Genomic DNA, 19,471 nt, shown 5'->3' on the forward strand with positions numbered 1-19,471 from the left:
AAACGTGCAAATCCCATTAAATGCAGTTTGTCGAAAGATTGAAAACGGAAATTGGTCCTTGGTGTATTTGAAACCTATAAATATTTGTTTACGAGGAAAGAAGAAACCAAGTGCTATGTTGTGCGGACAGAAAGAGAGGCCGTAAAAGTCTGCCTGAAAATTGAAGTCATTTGTCTTGAAGGGATGGATGCCAATTTGCTGCGAAGACTTGATCCCATTCAAGAGAATAAAGATGGAAACGGCAAAAAGATTGATGTAGTAAATTGTGCAGTATGCATGGGAAGTTAGAGGTTAATTAGAAGAATTTCCAATCAACAGTTCTATCATCTGAAAACATTTGAAGGAGTTTCTCCACTATTCATTCTTATCCAGTGCATGGTTTGAGCACAGATAGATGGATTTGAATATCAGTGATGTTAGTTCATTAAAGGATTCAAATTTGTGTAAAATGTATTTTATTTCAAGGCTTTCGTGTGAATGTCAAAGGAGATTTACTGAATGGAAATCACAGTATTGTTTCTCTTTAGCAAAGTCTCCTGTATTGCGAACAAGCCTTATGTGACTCATCATTTGGCTGCTTTTAAAGAACTAACAGGCCCTTTATGCATGAGCGTAAGACCACTAATGTCCAAGTCAACAATCCATTATGACACTAAAATAAGGAGAGGTAAGCTTAAGGCCTGAAGTATACCTCTCCTTATTTTCATGTCATTATGCATTGTTTATTTGGACATTAATTAGGTTTACTATTTATTCCTATATCCTTGCATACCCAGGGCCCATTGTTTCTTTAAATGTAATGTTACCCTAGGTCTCAGATTACCGATGGATACACCTATATGTAATATATATTATCCTTTGATTAATCACTCAAAAAGAAGCATCAGCCTCAATGAAGTTCTTTGAAGATGGGGCCAAATATGATGTGCTCTCAAACAGTCACATGGGCTCCCCATTAAGTATCGGCCACAGTTAAGATATCTCTGTACCATACACAAAGTGCTACACACACGAAAAGATGCCTTTCTCAAGTTCACCCTGCTAGCCTGAACTGATTCCTCGCTGCCACCACACTCCTGACTGAGCTACCAGCCTGCTCACCGTACACAGAAGTGTAGTCATTCAGGAATAGACTGCTCCACACACGCAGATGCACCACTGACTTCTAATATTGAAGAAATTAATGAAAGCACAGCTTTTCTCACAACTCCAATCTTGATCTCCTTGGTCCATCACAGCTGTGACGATATCACTCACGCAGATCACCCACTGCGATACTGTTCCCACTCTTTGTCCAATTCCTGTGCTACCCTTAAGCCTTCTGCTTCAACTCATGCACATTGTTCCACAACTGCTGTCCCCTCACTGCCTCTTCTCATAGTAAAAAGTAGAATTACATGAGCTCCTTTATTATAAGCCGATCCAAAACTGGCCTACTTTGGTCCTCAGATCTCCCCCACCTGTTGCCAATGTAAGAACGCTTCTGTGACTTTTCTGAAAGGGCAATTATACGAGTATGAATTTAAAGAGAACGTTTATATATGGGTAAAGTGAATACATTCATAATATTGTCTTTTCTCCAGTGGAGCACAAACCCCTCCAGGTCTCATGTGATTCATTTATTACTTTCTCGTCAAAATGTTATCCACCCTGAATACTTTTTTGCATTTATTGGCGTTTGCAGGTCACACCAGGACCTCTATATAGATTCTGTCTGACGCATTTGTTTGCTCTGTAGCTTTCAGCCCAACCCTTTTGCTCTTTATCTCATTTTGTGGCTTTATGCCTAACATGTTTTTTTGCAGTTAATTCTATGCTGACGCTTTTGCGCCCCCTTTGTGACTATTTGGTCCACTTTTACGTATTCCCTTTCTCCCTGTAACTATTTCTCTCTCTCTGTCTACCCAACTTTCTTGTCTCTCTTTTTAATCTTCAACAGCTTTCTCTAGTCCTTATCGGTTATGTTTTTTGATCTTGCTACTTCTTTTGATCTTATCCTGTTTCCACTTAGCCACCTTAAATGGATATCTTGTGGCTTCCCATTTCACAGTTGTGTAATTTTTCTCTCCATTATGCTCCTTATTTCTCTACTTCCCTGTCTATATTTCCATATCACGAGCTCTGAAAGTAAATTTGAAAGAACTTAGTCAAGTGTTTTTTTCTTTTTCTAAGGCTTGTTAATAACACTGCTCCTTCAGTTGTGTAACATAAAGTGAAAAATGGAAAAAAATACTAAAGAGAATATGAACAATTCCACTTATTTAATACCTTGTTAATATTTTATGAGCTTGTCCATTTGATATTTTGTCTTTGTTTCTCTGCGATGAAAGTACACTGAATTTTCGAAAAAAGTGAGCGTTGAAACATTAGCCCATTCTGTTGGACATCATATATTTTTACACCTTGAAACCAGTTTAAGCTATATATATATATATATATATATATATGTTTATATATATATATATACTTATATATTGCTTAAAAAGAATTTTTATTGGAGTTTGCACCCGCTGATTAAATAAAATAAGATGAGTTTGGGTTGTGAACGTATTGATACAGTTATTGCTCGTCATGTTTTGAATTTTAACGTTAACAATGACGTGGATATTCTTTTGTTTTTCTAGAAACCAAAGCAGAAAGATTGGCATCCTCCAAGCGGTTTTATTCTGGGACTTTGGACATTGATTCTTATGATTTTTTTCAAAACATATGGAATAAAGCACATGAAACATGTATTTTAGTTTCCCTGAGGGATTACGTTTGCAGTGTCTACACCTTACAGCAGAATGAACCATATGGCGTCCATGTTAGGCTTTGTTGTAAAGAGACACCTATTTTTGAAAACTTAATTGTGCATGTTTTTTTTTTTTTTGCTGAGACCCACATTACTAAATAGTCGTGTATTTTGGTGTAGCTGTTTTATATGTAGAAAAACATGCTTTCCATCAACTCAAAATAAATCTCAGTTTGTGAAATGCATAGGTACTATGAAATGTATTCCGTGCTGTCAGCATTTTTTTATTTTGCTAGCCTGGTTTAAATTTTGGCCAAAGGAACATGAGCCGGGTGGGTACGCGATTTGCCGGATATGTGCTGCAAAAAATATTGTCAAATATATGGTTTATTTGCATGCTCTTAACATTTTATAAATGTTTTTCCTTTCGAGTCCTAACAAGAGTGCAAATCAACAGCTTAAAGGTTCAATCCAGGCAGTTTGACCTTTTCAGTTCAATAATTTATGGAGTACCTTATTTTTTTTACTTGAACCCCGTTTGTATACGTAGTTTGCTTTCAACATTTGCTTCCTCTCTCCAGAGTATAACATTTTGTGTTTTCATGGAATCCTTTTAGTCATAACTGTTTCTGTAAACACCGCTATTTCTCATACTTGGTTTTTATTTATGAAACTAATAATTGTATACCAATTATAAGTTAAACTATTTATGTTGAATGTCAGATTATGTCGCACCATATTGGCCAGGTCTCCCTACTCAAATTGGTAAACTTTATTTTCCCATAATTCATGAGCCACAAATGGTGAACTGCATTGTTAATGTTGTAGCCTGTTTTTCTAAATAGGGACTTCTGATCCTACTATAACCTTAAATTTTGATAAGCACGTACCAGTCTTTTCAAGGAAGTGATTCATGTTTCCAAACGCTTTAACAATTAAAGAAAAACTGGTGTCAAGAACCCTTTGTTTTCCGTTTGTCACGTTGTAGAAAGTACAATATTTTGGAAAGAAATTTGATACAGGTGCATTTTGAATGGGTATTTTGAAAATATGAAGAAAAAAAATGAAGAAACCCATTAGTAAGGAAACAAAACCGTGACAAGTGAGTGAATAGTTTTTGCTTTGAATGATAAATACAATTACTTTAGCATTGCAAACATCTTTCTTTATTTCCAAATTGTCGGGCCAGAGTTAGGTCTGAGGGTGTACAAACATGTCTGGGTGCACTCTGTGTTTCTGGTAGCCCTTGGCATGCGTAATGGATCCAGGCAGGCCTCGTGGGCATGTACTTTGATGGAGGTAAAAAAACTTTTTATTGGCTCTATTGTTAGGCAGGATAAAGTTGTGCCCAACCAAACACATCATTTTTAATTGAGTCACTCTTTGCATTAAAATGTAGATTTTCCAAATAATTTATGATGGAAAGTCTTAATTTTATTAAAAACACGGAGGCGAGTATTATGCTTACTTTTCCTGCTTTAATTTCAATAGCAGCAGCAGTCAAGAATATTAAGCAATCCCAGATGGCTAGCAGAACAAGCTACCAATGGGAAATAAAGAGTTACAATAGGCTAATCAGAACGCGATGCACATAAAGAAATACCAAATTTGACTGCAAGCAGCCCTCTTTTCTTCTGCGAGAAAGCCATTAGTAAGATTTAAACCTTGGAAAAATACAAGCAATTATACAAATAGCTACAATTAGAGAAAACACTTCTTGGAACCAATCCAAATCAAATGCAGAGTCCAACTTGTGGAGAGGAAGACGGTAATGATCCATAGTTAGCACTGGAGGAGAGAATTTCTGACCCATGAAGGAAGATGAGCACAGGGTTCTATCCTGAGGTAGTCGCTGAACCGTTTGTAGAGACTAAAGGGAGGGAAGAAGAAACAAAATTACAGTAGATGAGTGGTGGGATAATACTCGCCTCCGTGTCTTTAATAAAATTAAGACTTTCCATCATAAATTATTTGGAAAATCAACATTTTATGTCAAGACCAGAGGCTCCTATTATGCTTGTTTAAAGCATATCAATTACCACTGAAGATGCAGTATTAATAGGTTTACATTAAAAAGCACGAAAGGTAGTATCATTTGACCAATTTGCTGATCTCAGAATGTCATCCAAGCGAGAACCAGCCCAAAAGGCTTTGGACTCCATTGCACCCCGGGAAGAATGGGCTCCAAATTTGGAGATATCAATTCCCGCAAGGGACATAATCCATTTGACCCAACGAGCCAAGGTGGGGGAAGAAACTGGTTTAAAGGGTTTCCTTAAGGAAATTAAAAGTTGGGTGGCCAAAGACGTTCTGAGATCAAAAGTCTTGTGTTCATACATTTTTAAACAGTTACCCACACATAGTTTAGGATGATTGGGAAAGAAAGGGTAAAACACAGAGGAGATATTGGTTTTTGTACCTCTAGAAACATTAAAAAGAACACCAGTAGAGGTAAAATGGCGAGCAGAAACATCCAGAGCTCTGACATCAGAAAGACGTTTAAAAGAGATTTAACACAATAACATTGTCAACTTAGCAGAAAGCATTTTGAGAGACAACAGCTCATTATCTTGCCAAGATAAAAACATTTGTAAAACAAGGTTATCATCCCACAAAACAGTATATTTGGATAGAGGAGGATTTGAAAATGTTACTCCCTTTAACAGCTGGCAAATGAGGATGTTCTCCAACAGGTTTACCGTTAATGAAGGGATGATGAAGAGAGCTAGCTGAACGATAAAGGTTGATAGTCCTGTAGGATTTACCAGAGCTAGCTTGAGAAGCGAGAAAGTTAGCTATTAAGCTTAAATCTGCTGAAAAGGGATAACAAGATTTTTCCATACACCAGCTGGACCAGATTGACCAAGCGGACTTGTAAGCTTTAGATGTACCTGGGGCCCAGGAACTGTTGATATAGGCTGAAGCTTCGAACGAAATTCCTGGATAGGAGGAAGAAGACCTGACACCTTCCAGGCTGAGAGAAGAAGGGAGTGGTTGAGGATTAGGCCGTGGGGAAGGCCTTGGGGGTTTGAGAAGTATCGATGGAAATGAGGGTAGAAGAACTGGGAAGTCTATTGATAATTCGCGAAGGGGAGGGAACCAGACTTGGGACTGTCAAAAAGGGACTATTAAAACTACCGTGGCCCTTTGGTGACGTACTTGGGCAAGCACTCTGTTGATCATGATGAAAGGAGGGAAGGCATAATTTGTTGAGTTTGACCAGTCTTGGAGGCAAGCATCCATTGCTGGAGCTTGGGGATCCGATCTCCAACTGAAGAATTGATGAAGTTGAGTATTTAGGCGAGACGCAGAGAGATCTATCTGGAAGAGCCCCCATTTGGGGTAGATCAGATTGAAGATGGAAGAATGAAGTTTCCAGTTGCTTTTGGCTAATTCGGCTAGAGGTTTGGATCTGGTAACGCCGAGATGATTTATGTATCTGACAGCTGTGAGGTTGACCATGCAGAGAAGGACCGAGCATTGGACTTTGTTCTTGGTGAAACTTCTGATTGCAAAGTAGTCTTCAATCATCTCTAAACAATTGATGTGCAATGAAGACTCCTGAGGGAACCATGTGCCTCCAGTCGATATTTGACCACATCTTGCGCCCCAACATGGTAGGCTTGCATTGGATTCTAATACAAGATCTGGGGCTGATGCAAAGATAGTCCTTCCGTTCCAGGCTTCCAGATGGTCTAACCACCATTGAAGTTCTGTACGGGATTCTTGATTGAGGAGGATGGAATCTGAATAAGCAAGACCCTTGCACAAGTGTTGAATTTTTTGTCTTCGGAGAGCTCGATAATGAAGAGGACCCGGGACGATCGCTTGAATCGAGGAAGAAAGAAGACCTACAATCCTTGCAAGAGACCGTAGGGAGAGAGAAGTCTGCCGTAAAGATTTGATTATTTCTGATTTGATGGATTTTATTTTTGAATCTGGGAGTTGAAGGGTGCCTTGAGAGGAATTTAATAGAAATCCTAGAAATTCTGTGGTTTTGGGATGGAGTTAGAACAGATTTGTCGATGTTGATTAGGAAACCCAGTTCCGATAGAAGAGAAGTAGTGTAAGAGCGAATCGTGATCACATTTTGATGCATGAGAAGGATGTCGTCCAGATAAATGTTTAATCGGAAACCCTGTGCTCTGAGATGAGCTACCACTGGTTTCATTAACTTGGTGAAGCACCAAGGAGCTGAGGAAAGTCCAAATGGGACACAAGAAAATTGATAGGTTTGGTGCTGCCATTGAAACTGAAGAAACTTCCTGTGAGCGTGATGAATGGGTACAGTTAGATAGGGGTCTTGAAGGTCTAGACGAACCATCCAACCGTTCAAAAGGAGAGAGTCTCTGAGATGCAAAATCGTCTCTTTATTGAAGTGGAGATAAACCACAAATTGATTAAAATGTTTGAGATTTATAACTAGTCTGATGTTTTTGTTTTTCCTTATTACTAGGAAAATGGAACTTAGAAAATCTGACTGGTGAGGCTGAACTGGTTGAATAGCATGTTTGAGAAGAAGGGATTGGATTTCTGAAGAGACCAGGTCTGTCATGTCTGTGGAAAATTTTAGAGGAGGAGGGCAAAACAATTGACAAGGGGTGCTGTAAAACTCTATTGAATAACCTCTGACCATATCAAGGACCCAAGTGTTGGAAGTAAGCTCTTTCCACCTGTGGAGAAAGAATTTTAGACCACCCCCTATGGAAAGATGGCCAGAAAAAGGGCTTACCTGTGGGAGGATAGGTTTTGGAATTACGTTGGTTTCTGCCCCGGAAGCCTCTGGATCTTTGAGGGTAGAAATGTGGCTGGAAATCTTGTTGTTGAGAGTTAAAGGAGCCTCTGTAGCCTTGAAATCTGGCGTAACGGCCGGTAAAGCGACTCCTTCCTCTACTGGCCCTGGCAAAAACACAAGCATTAAAAACCTTTTTGAGCGACTGTTGAGCTTTATCAAGGGACGCAAATGTTGTAACATATTTACTTAATTCCTTGATAAAGGAATCGCCAAACAGGTCGTCAGCTTTCGGGCCTGGGTCCATAACAGCAAGTTTAGCTAACTTAGGGTCCACTATGAGAAGAAGCTCCGTTTGACGTTTGTGAGTCATAGCGGAGTTTGCATTCCCCAGGAGACAGAAAGTTAGTTGAATCCACAGAAAGAGATCTTCAGGATCAACTGAATCATTATGTAATCTGGCGGTTTCCGCCATGTCAAAAATGAGGGCTAAAGGACCCATGATATCTAAAACTTTGTCCTGACAGACTGACCAAGCTTTATCAACTCCTTTGCATGGGTCTTTTCCAAACTTGGAGAAAAAGGTTATCATGGAGGTATTGATGGAAGGGGAAGAAGTAATGTGGAGAGGGAGAGAAGGTCTAGGGCATTCGGATCTAAGTTTAGCACACAGTTGTTTATCAAGAGGGAGGCGTAGTTTGGCTGTAATGTAATTTGCAACGTGGTCTGATGGCAGCCACTCAGTGGAATTAGGATGGTGAATTAATTGGGGACCGAACATAGGCATCCCATCAGCATCCAGAAGAAGAGTAGAGGAATTAGGGTCTCCTGACGTTGATTTAACCTTTTTGGTAGGAGGACCAATCCAAAAATCAAATTACTGGTTTTATCCAAGTCTTTATCAGAATCTAAATCATCCATGTCGTCATCGGTATCTTTTATGTTATTAATCACAATCTTGTGAGTTGAGAGTATGTGTTTTGATTTAGCTTTACTCTTAGTACCCATAGAGCTTTTCCCCTCCTTGTTAGGAGGCCTGTGAGGAACGTCATCCTCCGTCCTGTGTGAGGTAGACTCACTGTCCAAAAGTTCAGAAAAATTAGTCTGGATGTCATTAGAAGCCTCCGTGGCTTTGCGCTTTCTGCTTTCCCCCGCAGACAGGGCCATTTGTGATTGTGACAGACAGGATGAAACAGTATTTTGTAATTGTTTAGAAATTTTTGACATGGAGGCAGAAACAGCCTTTGCAACCGAGGATTGTATAAATTCATTCAGGTTTTCTGAGAAAACTTCATTATTATCATTATCTTCCTCAAAAAACAAGGAAAAATCCACTTTAAAGGAAGAGAAAAATTTTAACTGGTAAAAACAGGGTTAATTTTGTAGCGGGAGGAACCCAGGTAAAAGGGGCGTGTACAAAACAATCCTCCTTGCCAACCAGAAACGTTAGGCAGAGCAAGGCCACGCCTCCAGGAAGTTCCAGTGACGTGAGGAAGAGAGAAAAATATCTCTGAGTGCAGGGGAAGGCTAAAAATAGCCACGCACTGGAGCGACATGAGTAATTAATTAACGGAAGCCAAAGCGCTGTAAGCGCGGAGAGAAAAGAAGCATCGGTTGAAATGGAGCGCACTGGAGCGTTGTGAGGAGAATTACAGAAAACAGCACAAAAGGTGCGGTAAGCGCGAGACAAACAGTTGCGTCGACCATAGTGGAGAAAGGGGGGGGAGGGGCAATATACAACTGAAGAAGAAATCCCCAAGAACACTCAAAAAGCGTAATAAAATGATTCAAATATTAGACAATTAAACAGTCAAAATGTTATCAATGTAAGGAACGCAATAAAGATATACTTATCTTGACTGCAAGCAGCAAGAAAAGAGGGCTGCTTGCAGTCAAGTTTGGTATTTCTTTATGTGCGTCTCGTTCTGATTGGCCTGTTGTAACTCTATTTCCCAGTGGTAGCTTGTTCTGCTAGCCATCTGCGATTGGTTAATATTCTTGACTGCTGCTGCTATTGAAATTAAAGCGGGAAAAGTAAGCATAATAGGAGCCTCCGGTCTTGACATAAAATGTGTTATGCCTTGACAAGGATAGAACTGCTTGAAAGTATTAGACCTCATCCCACCAGGCCCATAGCTGTTTCCACTCTGGTGGCCTGAATCGTTCCAGAGGGTTACATTTGCCAGGTGGCAATCTGTTCTTGACTTCATATGTTTGTTTCCCTTCATATCTTCGGCTCCCCTTGTTTGGACCAATGGTGATTTTGCCAGTCCAGTACTGCATGATTTTCTGATACGATTGGCACTGCTTAGCCCTGCTTTCCTTGGGTACTACTCTGGGACTTTTTATAATGTATGGCATCTCCAGGAAGAAGTATCTATCCGAACAAAATGGTAATGCTTTCTCTGGTGGATACTATGGCCCTCATTACAACCCTGGTGGTCAAAGACCGCCAGGGCTGTTTTGGAGTTTGTAACGCCAACAGGCTGGCGGTACAAACTCGGGCATTACGACCGTGGTGGAAGTGCTGCGGTCGCACCGCCGGGACCGGCGGTTTCCTGCCACTTTTGTCCTGGCGGTTGTAATCCCCCAGGGCAGCGCTGCTTGCAGCGCTCCCCAGGGGATTACGAGTCCCCTTCCCGCCAGCCTTTTCATGGCAGTATGAACCGCCATGAAAGGCTGGCAGAAAGAGGAGTCGCGGGGACACTGTGGGCCCCTGCACCGCCCATGCCATTGGCATGGGCAGTGCAAGGGCCCTCTGCCACGGCCCCATGGAGCTTTTCACTGTCTGCATAGCAGACAGTGAAAAGCGCGACGGGTGCAACTGCACCCGTCACACAGCCGCAACACCGCCGGCTCCATTTGGAGCCAGCTCCCGTGTAGCGGCCGAGATCCCCGCCGGCCCAGCGGGGATTTCAAAATAGACACCGCAGTAGTGCGGGTGCATTGGCGGCAGCGCTGCGGTTTCAACACCGCCCGCCAATGTTGAAATGAGGGCCTATATCTTCATACTTCCTTAACCACCTTCCCATTTCTTCTCTTCTCTAGTTAATCACCCAGTGGCGTATGTTGGATGTGACTCCAGCACACCAGTGGCACCACATATATTCTAGTGTCATCAAATTGGGCAGCCGTCAGAGCTTGAGTTCCATAGCATCACTTAGTCAAGCTGGGACGTGTTTCCTGTATCCATTTCGGCACCTGCATATTTTCATAGCATAAGAAATGTGTGGGAAGCAAGAAAACCCACCAGATGTACTAAAACTGAAGGTAACTAATGTGTTTTCCAGTCACTTGCCACTCTACTGGCAGCCAAGAGGACTCCGAGTCTTACTCCCTAGACAGGGGCAGCTATAAGGAATGGGCCAATTGGGGTTTGGAAAAAAATGAGAACAAAGCTTATAACTGGTGTCAGTATATTTCAACGGTCTATGCTAGGAGAATCCTCACTGCTCTCTCTTTTCCACTTCTGAGGTTGTGGTGGTCCTGAAAGGTTCAATGGTCATCATTTTTTCTGTTCTATTTTTTTGCCTGCTGATAGGTTGGGCAGGGAAAAAAATTGAAGGAATAGACATCAGCCTATCATATATATATCTAGTCTGATGCTCTCATGTCTGTTGACAGCTAGAGTTGTGACTGGAACTGTGTGGTATCACCAGGGGGTGCTGAGTAGATACTGCTCGAAGAAGTTTCCCCAATCCACTCTGGCTCCTGGATTTATTCATGAGCTGATGAATCTGCGGGAAGACAAAGTATCCACCTGAAAAAATAATTACCTAAGGAAACTTGTTCTTCTGTTACAAGCTACTCTACTGACAGCCAGTAGGCTACAGAGTCTTACCCTAAAGACTGGGTCTGCTGTTAGGGAATGTCTTTTGTAAGCAAGCGTTGTGATGCATGCAAAGTTTTCATGACAAGATCTTCTAAGGACATTATTTATGTTATTTTATGGAAGTGGGTTTTGTGATGGCCTCTAAAGGCATCCATGTGATTTTGACCATATTGATTGTGAATAACATGAATGCCCTATGCTTTCTATATGTCCCTCACATCCCAGTAGCATATTTCTTGACCAAATTAGTGCATATGTGTGAGATACTTGCAGTAGTCCATGCCATCTGATTTCCTCTGAGGTGTTATTTATATTGTAAAATGTGTTTTACAGAGATTGCAAGTGGACCAAATTGTGTACCACAACAAAATGAAAATGTCATGCTCTTTAACTGGAAATTGTCATTGGGGTCAGACATGTTTTGTCGTAAAAGTTTTTGTCAGAATGATATATCTGTTTCTGGATGTAATAAAAATTAATTACCTTTTTTGTATTGGAGATTAGATTCCATATTTGATCTCCCATGCAAGCTAGTTTGCGATGTTGTTCTGCTGATAGAATTAAATTGTCTTTCTTTGGACTGCATATGAATCTACTTTTCTACTTGTTTACACTTTGAAAGCTTTTGATATTATATGAACGAGAATTTAATTGAAGTGGGAATCAGTTCCAGTCATCCAGGTTCCTCCCATCTAAATTTTTGATTTAAAAGGTATAGAGATGCCTTACGGGGCAGGATTTAAACTCTGTTTCTTACTTTTTTTGCTTGAAAGTATTGATGGAACTGAAGTTTCGAGTGAAAATGAATCAGTATTTTGTTGTCAGGATATTGATCGGGGAGCGATAGGGTTCCAGCAATAACCCACAGTTCGCCCTCTAGGGGTTTTCAGAAGGCTAGGGAACAAGAGACATAGGGAAAAGGAGTAGTGAGGAAAAAACATTTCAGCAAGCAGACTTGAGGACACTTTCAATAAGGGAAAGCTCAGTTCATCCACTCTTATGACAGAAGGACTAACACCAAGCAATGGGAAAATACCAGCTTTGTCAAAATATATGTAAGCTCTTAGGTGGCTACCTCGAGTAGTCACCAGCCACAAGTAGAATGTGGAAACCCTCTCCGATCCCAGAAGCAAAGAGAACAGCTCGCAGATGGAAGAATGAATAAATTGTTTAACTGGCTGCCTCCACTTCAAGCTTTCAGAAACCAGCTGGGATTATGACCACACACACCAGGATGCTGACATAATCCTGCCCACGTTTACCCCAGCCACCGATGATGAGTTCACATCCTCTAAGGGCTACTGATGATGTGGCGCCCCACACTAACTTGTTTTCTTTTAATAAAAAGTGAACCAAAGAGGAACCCTAACATTTAGGGAAGTTGGCAGTCTGTTACTTGTGTTGTTATGAATGTGATTGCTGTCCTTCTGTTTTATTGCTTCAGTTTAAAAGAAATCAGAATTCATATGCACTCGTTATTGCATTTTATGAAAGTTTTGCAGTTTGTGTATTTTTGTGTTAGGGTTTAAAGGGCCATCTTTGGAGCAATGTCAAACCCCTGTTCTAAGTAATGTCTCATGACGAACCTTGACATTTGTATTTTTATATTTTAGTTTTATGCTTATCTCATTACAGCACTTAAATACATATAAACATCACATGTATATAAGGTTTGGCAAGGTGGAGACTCTTGCAGTTATTCCTGTTACATAACCATGCAAATAATTCCAGGAGAAATAAAATTACCTACATTTATCACTATAGGTGAATATATATATATATATATATATATATAATAATATGCAGCGATTCTATGCAGTACCTGTCATATCCATCTCATCAGTTATGTTGCCTGCAGTGTAGGCCATATATGTCTGGCATGGGACCCAATTGTTTCTGGGTCTTTTCACTGACATCAGCTTACTGTAGGTGTCTGATCCATCATTCCAAAATGTTAAATCTCTATGCCACTCTTCTAACGCTGGTAGTGTTGACGCAGAGAAATCCCAGCTATTATTTTAGACTGAATAGTGAATTTCACACACTAGGTCAATGAACCAAATTTGTTTCTGACCGGGGAAAGTTACTTTAGGCATCTAGCAAATCATTTTATCAAATTTGAATAACATCTTCAAAAATTAATAATCAACACACACTCATTTTCACAATTTATTACGCAAACAATGACATCATCAGAAAAATACTTAACCGAACTCTGCTATCAAAACTGTTGAAATGGAGAAATCCTAATTATTATTTTAGACTGAATAGCGGATTTCACACACTAGGTTGATGAACCAAACCAAATTTATTCTGGGGGGATGTCATTCGAAATACGTCATAAACATCAAAAATAACATATGTAAAACAGTTCAACCTCAATAACCACACCAGTTTATTAAGAAATTAACAATGTATTTCCCTATATTAACAATGCTAAGGTCATGAAAATAATTCTCAAACACAAATGATACATATAGAGAAACAACAAAGGCTGATTCATGCACCGTATATATCTGAGTTTATTCCAAGCAAATAGACAAATTATCTTAACTGTTCTAACACAAAAATATAGCAATGGAATCTGAGCAAGAGAAATTGAATACATCTGAATAATGATAAACCAAAGAAACATCACAAACAATTCATGAGCATGTAAGAAAGGCCTCCCTCCCTCACTAACCACTAATTAGCATTGACATGTTGGACTTCACACAAAAAGTTTTAGTAACACAAATTTAGAAAACATCTAGCTTATGTTCTACCAAAAATACATAAATAATCAGCAGTCTATAAACCCTTGCAGCTGGTACCTGAAAAACAAAAGACAAATAACAATTCACGTTATATACATTACCCAGTGCTACAGAAATCCGCAACAACATCTACTTCATCGGTGGGTCAGCATCAGGTATCAGTTTCAGGATAAAACAGATTAAGGACAGGGGTAATGGTTTAGAATTTGGACTATAAGATACACTAAACCATTCAAGCAATAAGCTTCTCATAAAGCAATAGAAAGAATCACTTCAAGAAAAGAACGGAATACAGAGAAAATAAATGAGCAAATTCACCCCTGAACAATAGTGACTGACCATTAAGTTAAACTTGTTAGATGAAAATGATTGGTCATAACTTTCTCAGATTATGCTTTAACCAATCAGAACATTAACATATATCAAAATTATACAGTTAGTTTACTCCAAGTTTTCTATTTGCTGTTATTCCATTGACGAAATCTAAACGAATACATTTTATATTCTGGACTTCCTTTTCTTCCGCCTCATCTGCAGATCCTTTGTTTCCACTCCACCCAAAAATACAAAGTCACAGCAAGAAGAATTACAAAATTGTGTTTTCCACAACGCCTTTTTTCCCTCAAGGAAAAACATACAAGTTAGTTACAAGTTAATAACCTATCCCTAAACAATGAAGTCAGTCAGATTACGGAACACATTAGAAACATTTTATACAGCTTGCAGTGACCTTGCATCTGCTTCTACTGCAGTCCAGCAGAGGTCACTGAATACACATTTATTTCTATTATTTGCTTTAGTCAAGAAACACACTCTCTTGTAAAAGGCAGAATGATTTTATTAGCTTAAGGTAGCATGAGCAAGATATAGGCCTTAAATAAGATGGTGGCCATTCAATTAGTCACATTTTCATCAGCATAATATTTTCAAATTAATCCATACATAAGTCTGTAAATATGATTATGTAAAGACTCAACATTTTATCAATAACATCTCTGCTTCCACAATCCCTCCTCTGATGACTGTCTTCACATAAGCACTAAAATAAATTTATTTCATTTCGAAATGTAAAATTTTGATTCCTTCATCCTTTTATAAATTTTCTTTCTCCTTGAATTTCTCCCATAAACTCTCTCCATTTAAACATCTACCCTCCTCTGATTCTTTTTAAATCTTTTTTTTTGATTACGTGAAATATTTTATATATTCCCCAAATTCCAATTAGACAAAACACAATAATTGAAATCCATTTGACTAATTTTAATATAATACCTTCTCCTACGTTGCCAAGCCAGTTCCCCACTGAAGCAATTCCTTTGCCAACCTTTTCCCAGAAAGTAGTTTCAGGTAATTATTTTAGTTCTGGTCTATCTTTTGTTAAATTGTTAATCAAACCTCTAACTAAATTACAATTGTCTGGTATGTATGAGCAACAGTGACGCGGACCAAGTAATTTGCAAACTCCGCCCTCTTTTGTTAAGAGAATATCTAAGACGTGGCAGTTCTGAAGAGCCATAGCTCTTGTAGCAGCCATTTCAGTATCTAAGAGAAAAATAGCTCCTGAATAATCCGTTAACATGTTATCCACAACTGCAGACAACTTCTTTATTTTCATTGAATTCATAACAACTCCTGCTGAAGGAATTATTGCTCCCAATATGTCTCCCACAATGCCAGAAACTGATTCTCGTTTGTGTCTCATTTGAATTTCAGTAAATTTAGGAAACTTACTTAAGTCTTCCAACTGATACATTTTCGCAAAGCTATTCCTAAATAACATCTTTCATACCATCCTCTAGGAAGACAATAATAAGCATTCTTTCCACAAATATATAGTACACACCGGGCACTGGAGGGTCCTGACCATTTAGCGTAAAATTCCATTTATTCTGGAACAAAAACCCATGTCTACTTTCACTCGTACCCACATATATTCTATCCAAGAAATTTTGCGGCCTATATATACAAAGCTTCCCTACAAGTGGTGCATCTAATGCTAACTTACCTTGTTTAGTGATATCAGTGTAAGAATTATCAATCTCAGGTCTATGATTAATTATTCTGTTGTCTATTGTAGCGGTGCTTACTCTTCTCCTGTCTTCTGTGTTATCTAGAAACGTCTTCTCTACTGATGAACGTAAACAGGTGAGATTATTCCTGTGAGCAAAAGCAGCGCCAAATGTTAATGTAGGTTCAAAGAACCCCTTCACTAACTCTATGTTGTGAGCCCTAGCTATCTTACTTAGAACCTTAATAATAGGTACAAAGAAAAACACAAGATCCCTATTAGAATAAAAATATTGAATATATTCTTGGTTATAGAATCGTGTTAGTAAAAGACTACAATTTATAGCATAAGTAAGCGGTAAACTATGATAAGCAATTCCCTCCTCAACAGAGGCTGGAATCTGTGTACAAACATAACAATCTCTGACATTTATTATATCAACATACTCACGCAATAAGCAATAGAAGACATTAGAAGAAAGTTCTTTCTCTTCGTGTAAGTATTTATCATCTATTTTAAACCTATCCATTGCTGAAGGAATGGTAGTCGACTCTAAAGAAATAACAGTTGTGAGTGTCTCTACTGTACGGTTGGCTCCATTCGTCCCAAGAACAATCACACTCAGAATCAATAACAAACATACTATTACACAAACAATTGCCAAACCAATACCTATACATTTACAACAACTATTTTTTAGTGTGTTGCTTGCTAAAGTTTCCCATGGTCTATAAAGAACCAAAAACAAAAAAAAGACAAACATTTCCAAATTCAAAAATCTTCATCTTTCAACTTCCATCTTCAATCCCTGCTAATTTTGTATTTTTATTTATTATTTTTTTCTTTAAAAGTTAATTTACACTATCAGGATCCCCCTTGTCCAAAGTCTGCAAAAGAATGTCAAAACCAGTTTAGCAGCTTGTCTAGTCAGGTTATCAAAGTTTCTTTAGGTACGACTTCATCAAAATCCTTTCATTTGTTTTCTCAAAAACTCAGCATCAGATTTCCCTTTTTCTTCATGTACCAAAATATAAATTCGGAATGTCTCTATCAAAACAAAAATTCAAAAACTCTTTTTGCCATTCGTTTGTAATTACATATGCCCAATTCAGACCAGAATATTTCCTGTTTGCAACTCTTTCTTTTCACTCTTTGACTTCTACCAGCTTCTTCTTCACTGAGATTTTCTCCTTTGTTTATCTCATTTTCTTCTTGAATTGGCAGAACCACGTTTATCTTCCCTGCTTCTAAGCTTTTCTCTGGCCAGTTATCACCTTTCAAAAGGCCTTCTTGTTGAGACCCTTTTCAGAATTGAACTACTTGAACTCTTCTCCTTTGACGTTCCTGCAACTGGCTCAGGAGGAGTCAAACCCTCTTGGCGTGGATCTGTCTCAACTCCCTCTTCTTTGGGGGTCAGTCACTTGTTCAGTCTGGTGTATCAGACCATCTGCTTCTGATGACACCCTCCTCTGAACTGTGTCTCTTTCGACCGGTACTCTCTCTTGTTCTCCTTGGATCGGTTCTATCGCCACTTCATTCGTAGGTGAATAACACTCTTCCTCCAGGATTTTCTCCACTTTGTCTGACACTAGAGTAGGGAAATCAATTGGAACGTTTCCAGGTACAACCTCCAGTTCCTCTCTTTCTCTCTCTTGTCCTGGAATACGCTTAGCTGCAGGTAATCTCAACAGCTCTTGTTCTGTTGGATTGTTCACCTTCCAAATGTGGCTTGCATGCACCAGTTCGGTAGACCTGTACGCTTCACAGCTGTTGTCTATCAATATCACCTGGTAGGGTCCTTTCCACCTTGGCTCCAAGCACGACTTCCTTACATGCTTACGAATGGCGACCCAATCACCAGCTTTCAGGTTGTGTCCTTGGCCTTGAGAGTTTTGAAGTGTGGTTGCTTCCACCCGATGAGAAAAAGATCGAACCACATCAGCTAGGCGTTTGCAGTAATCTAACACCATGTCATCTGTAATATTTACAAAAGCATTTGCAGGTACTGCTGGTAGTCTTATGGCTCTACCCATGAGGATCTCATGGGATGACAATCCTGTCTTCTTGTCTGGAGTACTTCTCATTGACATTAGAACCAACGGTAAAGCATCTGGCCATTTCAAGTTTGTAGACGCACACATCTTTGCAAGTCTGGACTTTAGAGTTCCATTCATCTGCTCTACGAGTCCTGAAGTTTCTGGGTGGTAACTACAATGGAGTTTCTGCTCAATATTTAAAGTTGAACATAGCAACTTTATCACTTCATTGTTGAAGTGGCTTCCTCTATCTGATTCTAAAGAGACCAGGAAATCGAAACGTGGAATTAAATCTCTAAGTAGTAACTTAGCTTCTGTGAGACTATAATTTCTCCTTGTAGGGTAAGCCTCAATCCAGTGACTGAAAATGCACACAATCACTAACACATATTTCAAATCAGCACATGCAGGCATCTCACTGACATCAATTTACATTCTGGTCCTCCTGCCATGCCAATGTGTCCCATGCTGACCACTGTCCCTTTACCAACATTCATCTGTTAGCAGACAATGCAGCTATGGCAAACTGCTTCGGCAACCTGTCTAAATTTTGGATTAAACCAATGTTGCTTAAAAGTCCGAACCATTGCATCTCTCCCTATGTGTGCTTGACCATTGTAGCATCTAGCCATTTTAGTCAGTAGACTATTTGGTAAAACTACCTTCCCTTCTGCTGTCACCCAGACATCATCCTCCCTCTGGACGCATTTAAGATTAATCCAATCCCTGAACTTCTCTTTTGAAACATTGTCTTGTAGAGCCTTCAGCTCTTCCAAAGTATCAACAATCTGCATAGCAAACTTGTATACACTTCATCATTTTTAGGTAACAATTTCCTTTCAAAGATATGCCATTCAGGGTGCAATATTTTGCAACTTGATCCGCATAAGCATTTCCCAGTGACACGTAATTTTGTGACCTCTGATGGGCACTGCATTTCACCACAACAATTTTCTCAGGCTTTTGAACAGCTTGTAACAACTCATGAATTTTCTCACCATTCCTCACAGGTGAACCAGAAGAAGTTAGGAAACCTCTCTGTGACCATATCTGGCCAAATCATGCACAGTGCCAAATCCATATTGACTATCTGTAAAGATTGTCACTTTCATCTGACTTGAAATCTGGCATGCTCCATTAAGAGCCACTAATTCTGCTACTTGTGCAGAAAACACTCCCCGAAGTCATGAAGCTTCCAGTATGCCAGTGATAGTACATACTGCATATCCTGCCCTCAAAGTACCCACAATATCTCTAAAGCAGGAACCATCAACAAAGATAATTTGATCATTGTCTTCCAGGCAGGTGTCTCTAATATCTGCTCTGGGTTTTTTGTGCATAACTCTGTAATCTCCAAACAATCGTGTTCAGTA

The 19,471-nt window shown here is 39.4% G+C and overlaps 1 protein-coding gene across 1 annotated transcript in view; it reads left to right on the forward strand.

The window, feature by feature from the left end:
- PIGK (phosphatidylinositol glycan anchor biosynthesis class K) overlaps window positions 1-3,693 on the forward strand; it is a 452,024-nt gene extending 448,331 nt beyond the window's left edge. Inside the window, exon 11 of the mRNA XM_069232253.1 lies at window positions 2,625-3,693. Coding sequence (XP_069088354.1) covers window positions 2,625-2,741 — 117 coding nt within the window. The 3' untranslated portion in view covers window positions 2,742-3,693. The remainder of the gene's footprint in view (window positions 1-2,624) is intronic.
- The last annotated feature ends 15,778 nt before the right edge of the window (window positions 3,694-19,471 follow it).

The sequence above is a fragment of the Pleurodeles waltl genome, chromosome 4_2 (assembly GCF_031143425.1).
Source record: "Pleurodeles waltl isolate 20211129_DDA chromosome 4_2, aPleWal1.hap1.20221129, whole genome shotgun sequence".
Classification (NCBI taxonomy): domain Eukaryota; kingdom Metazoa; phylum Chordata; class Amphibia; order Caudata; family Salamandridae; genus Pleurodeles; species Pleurodeles waltl.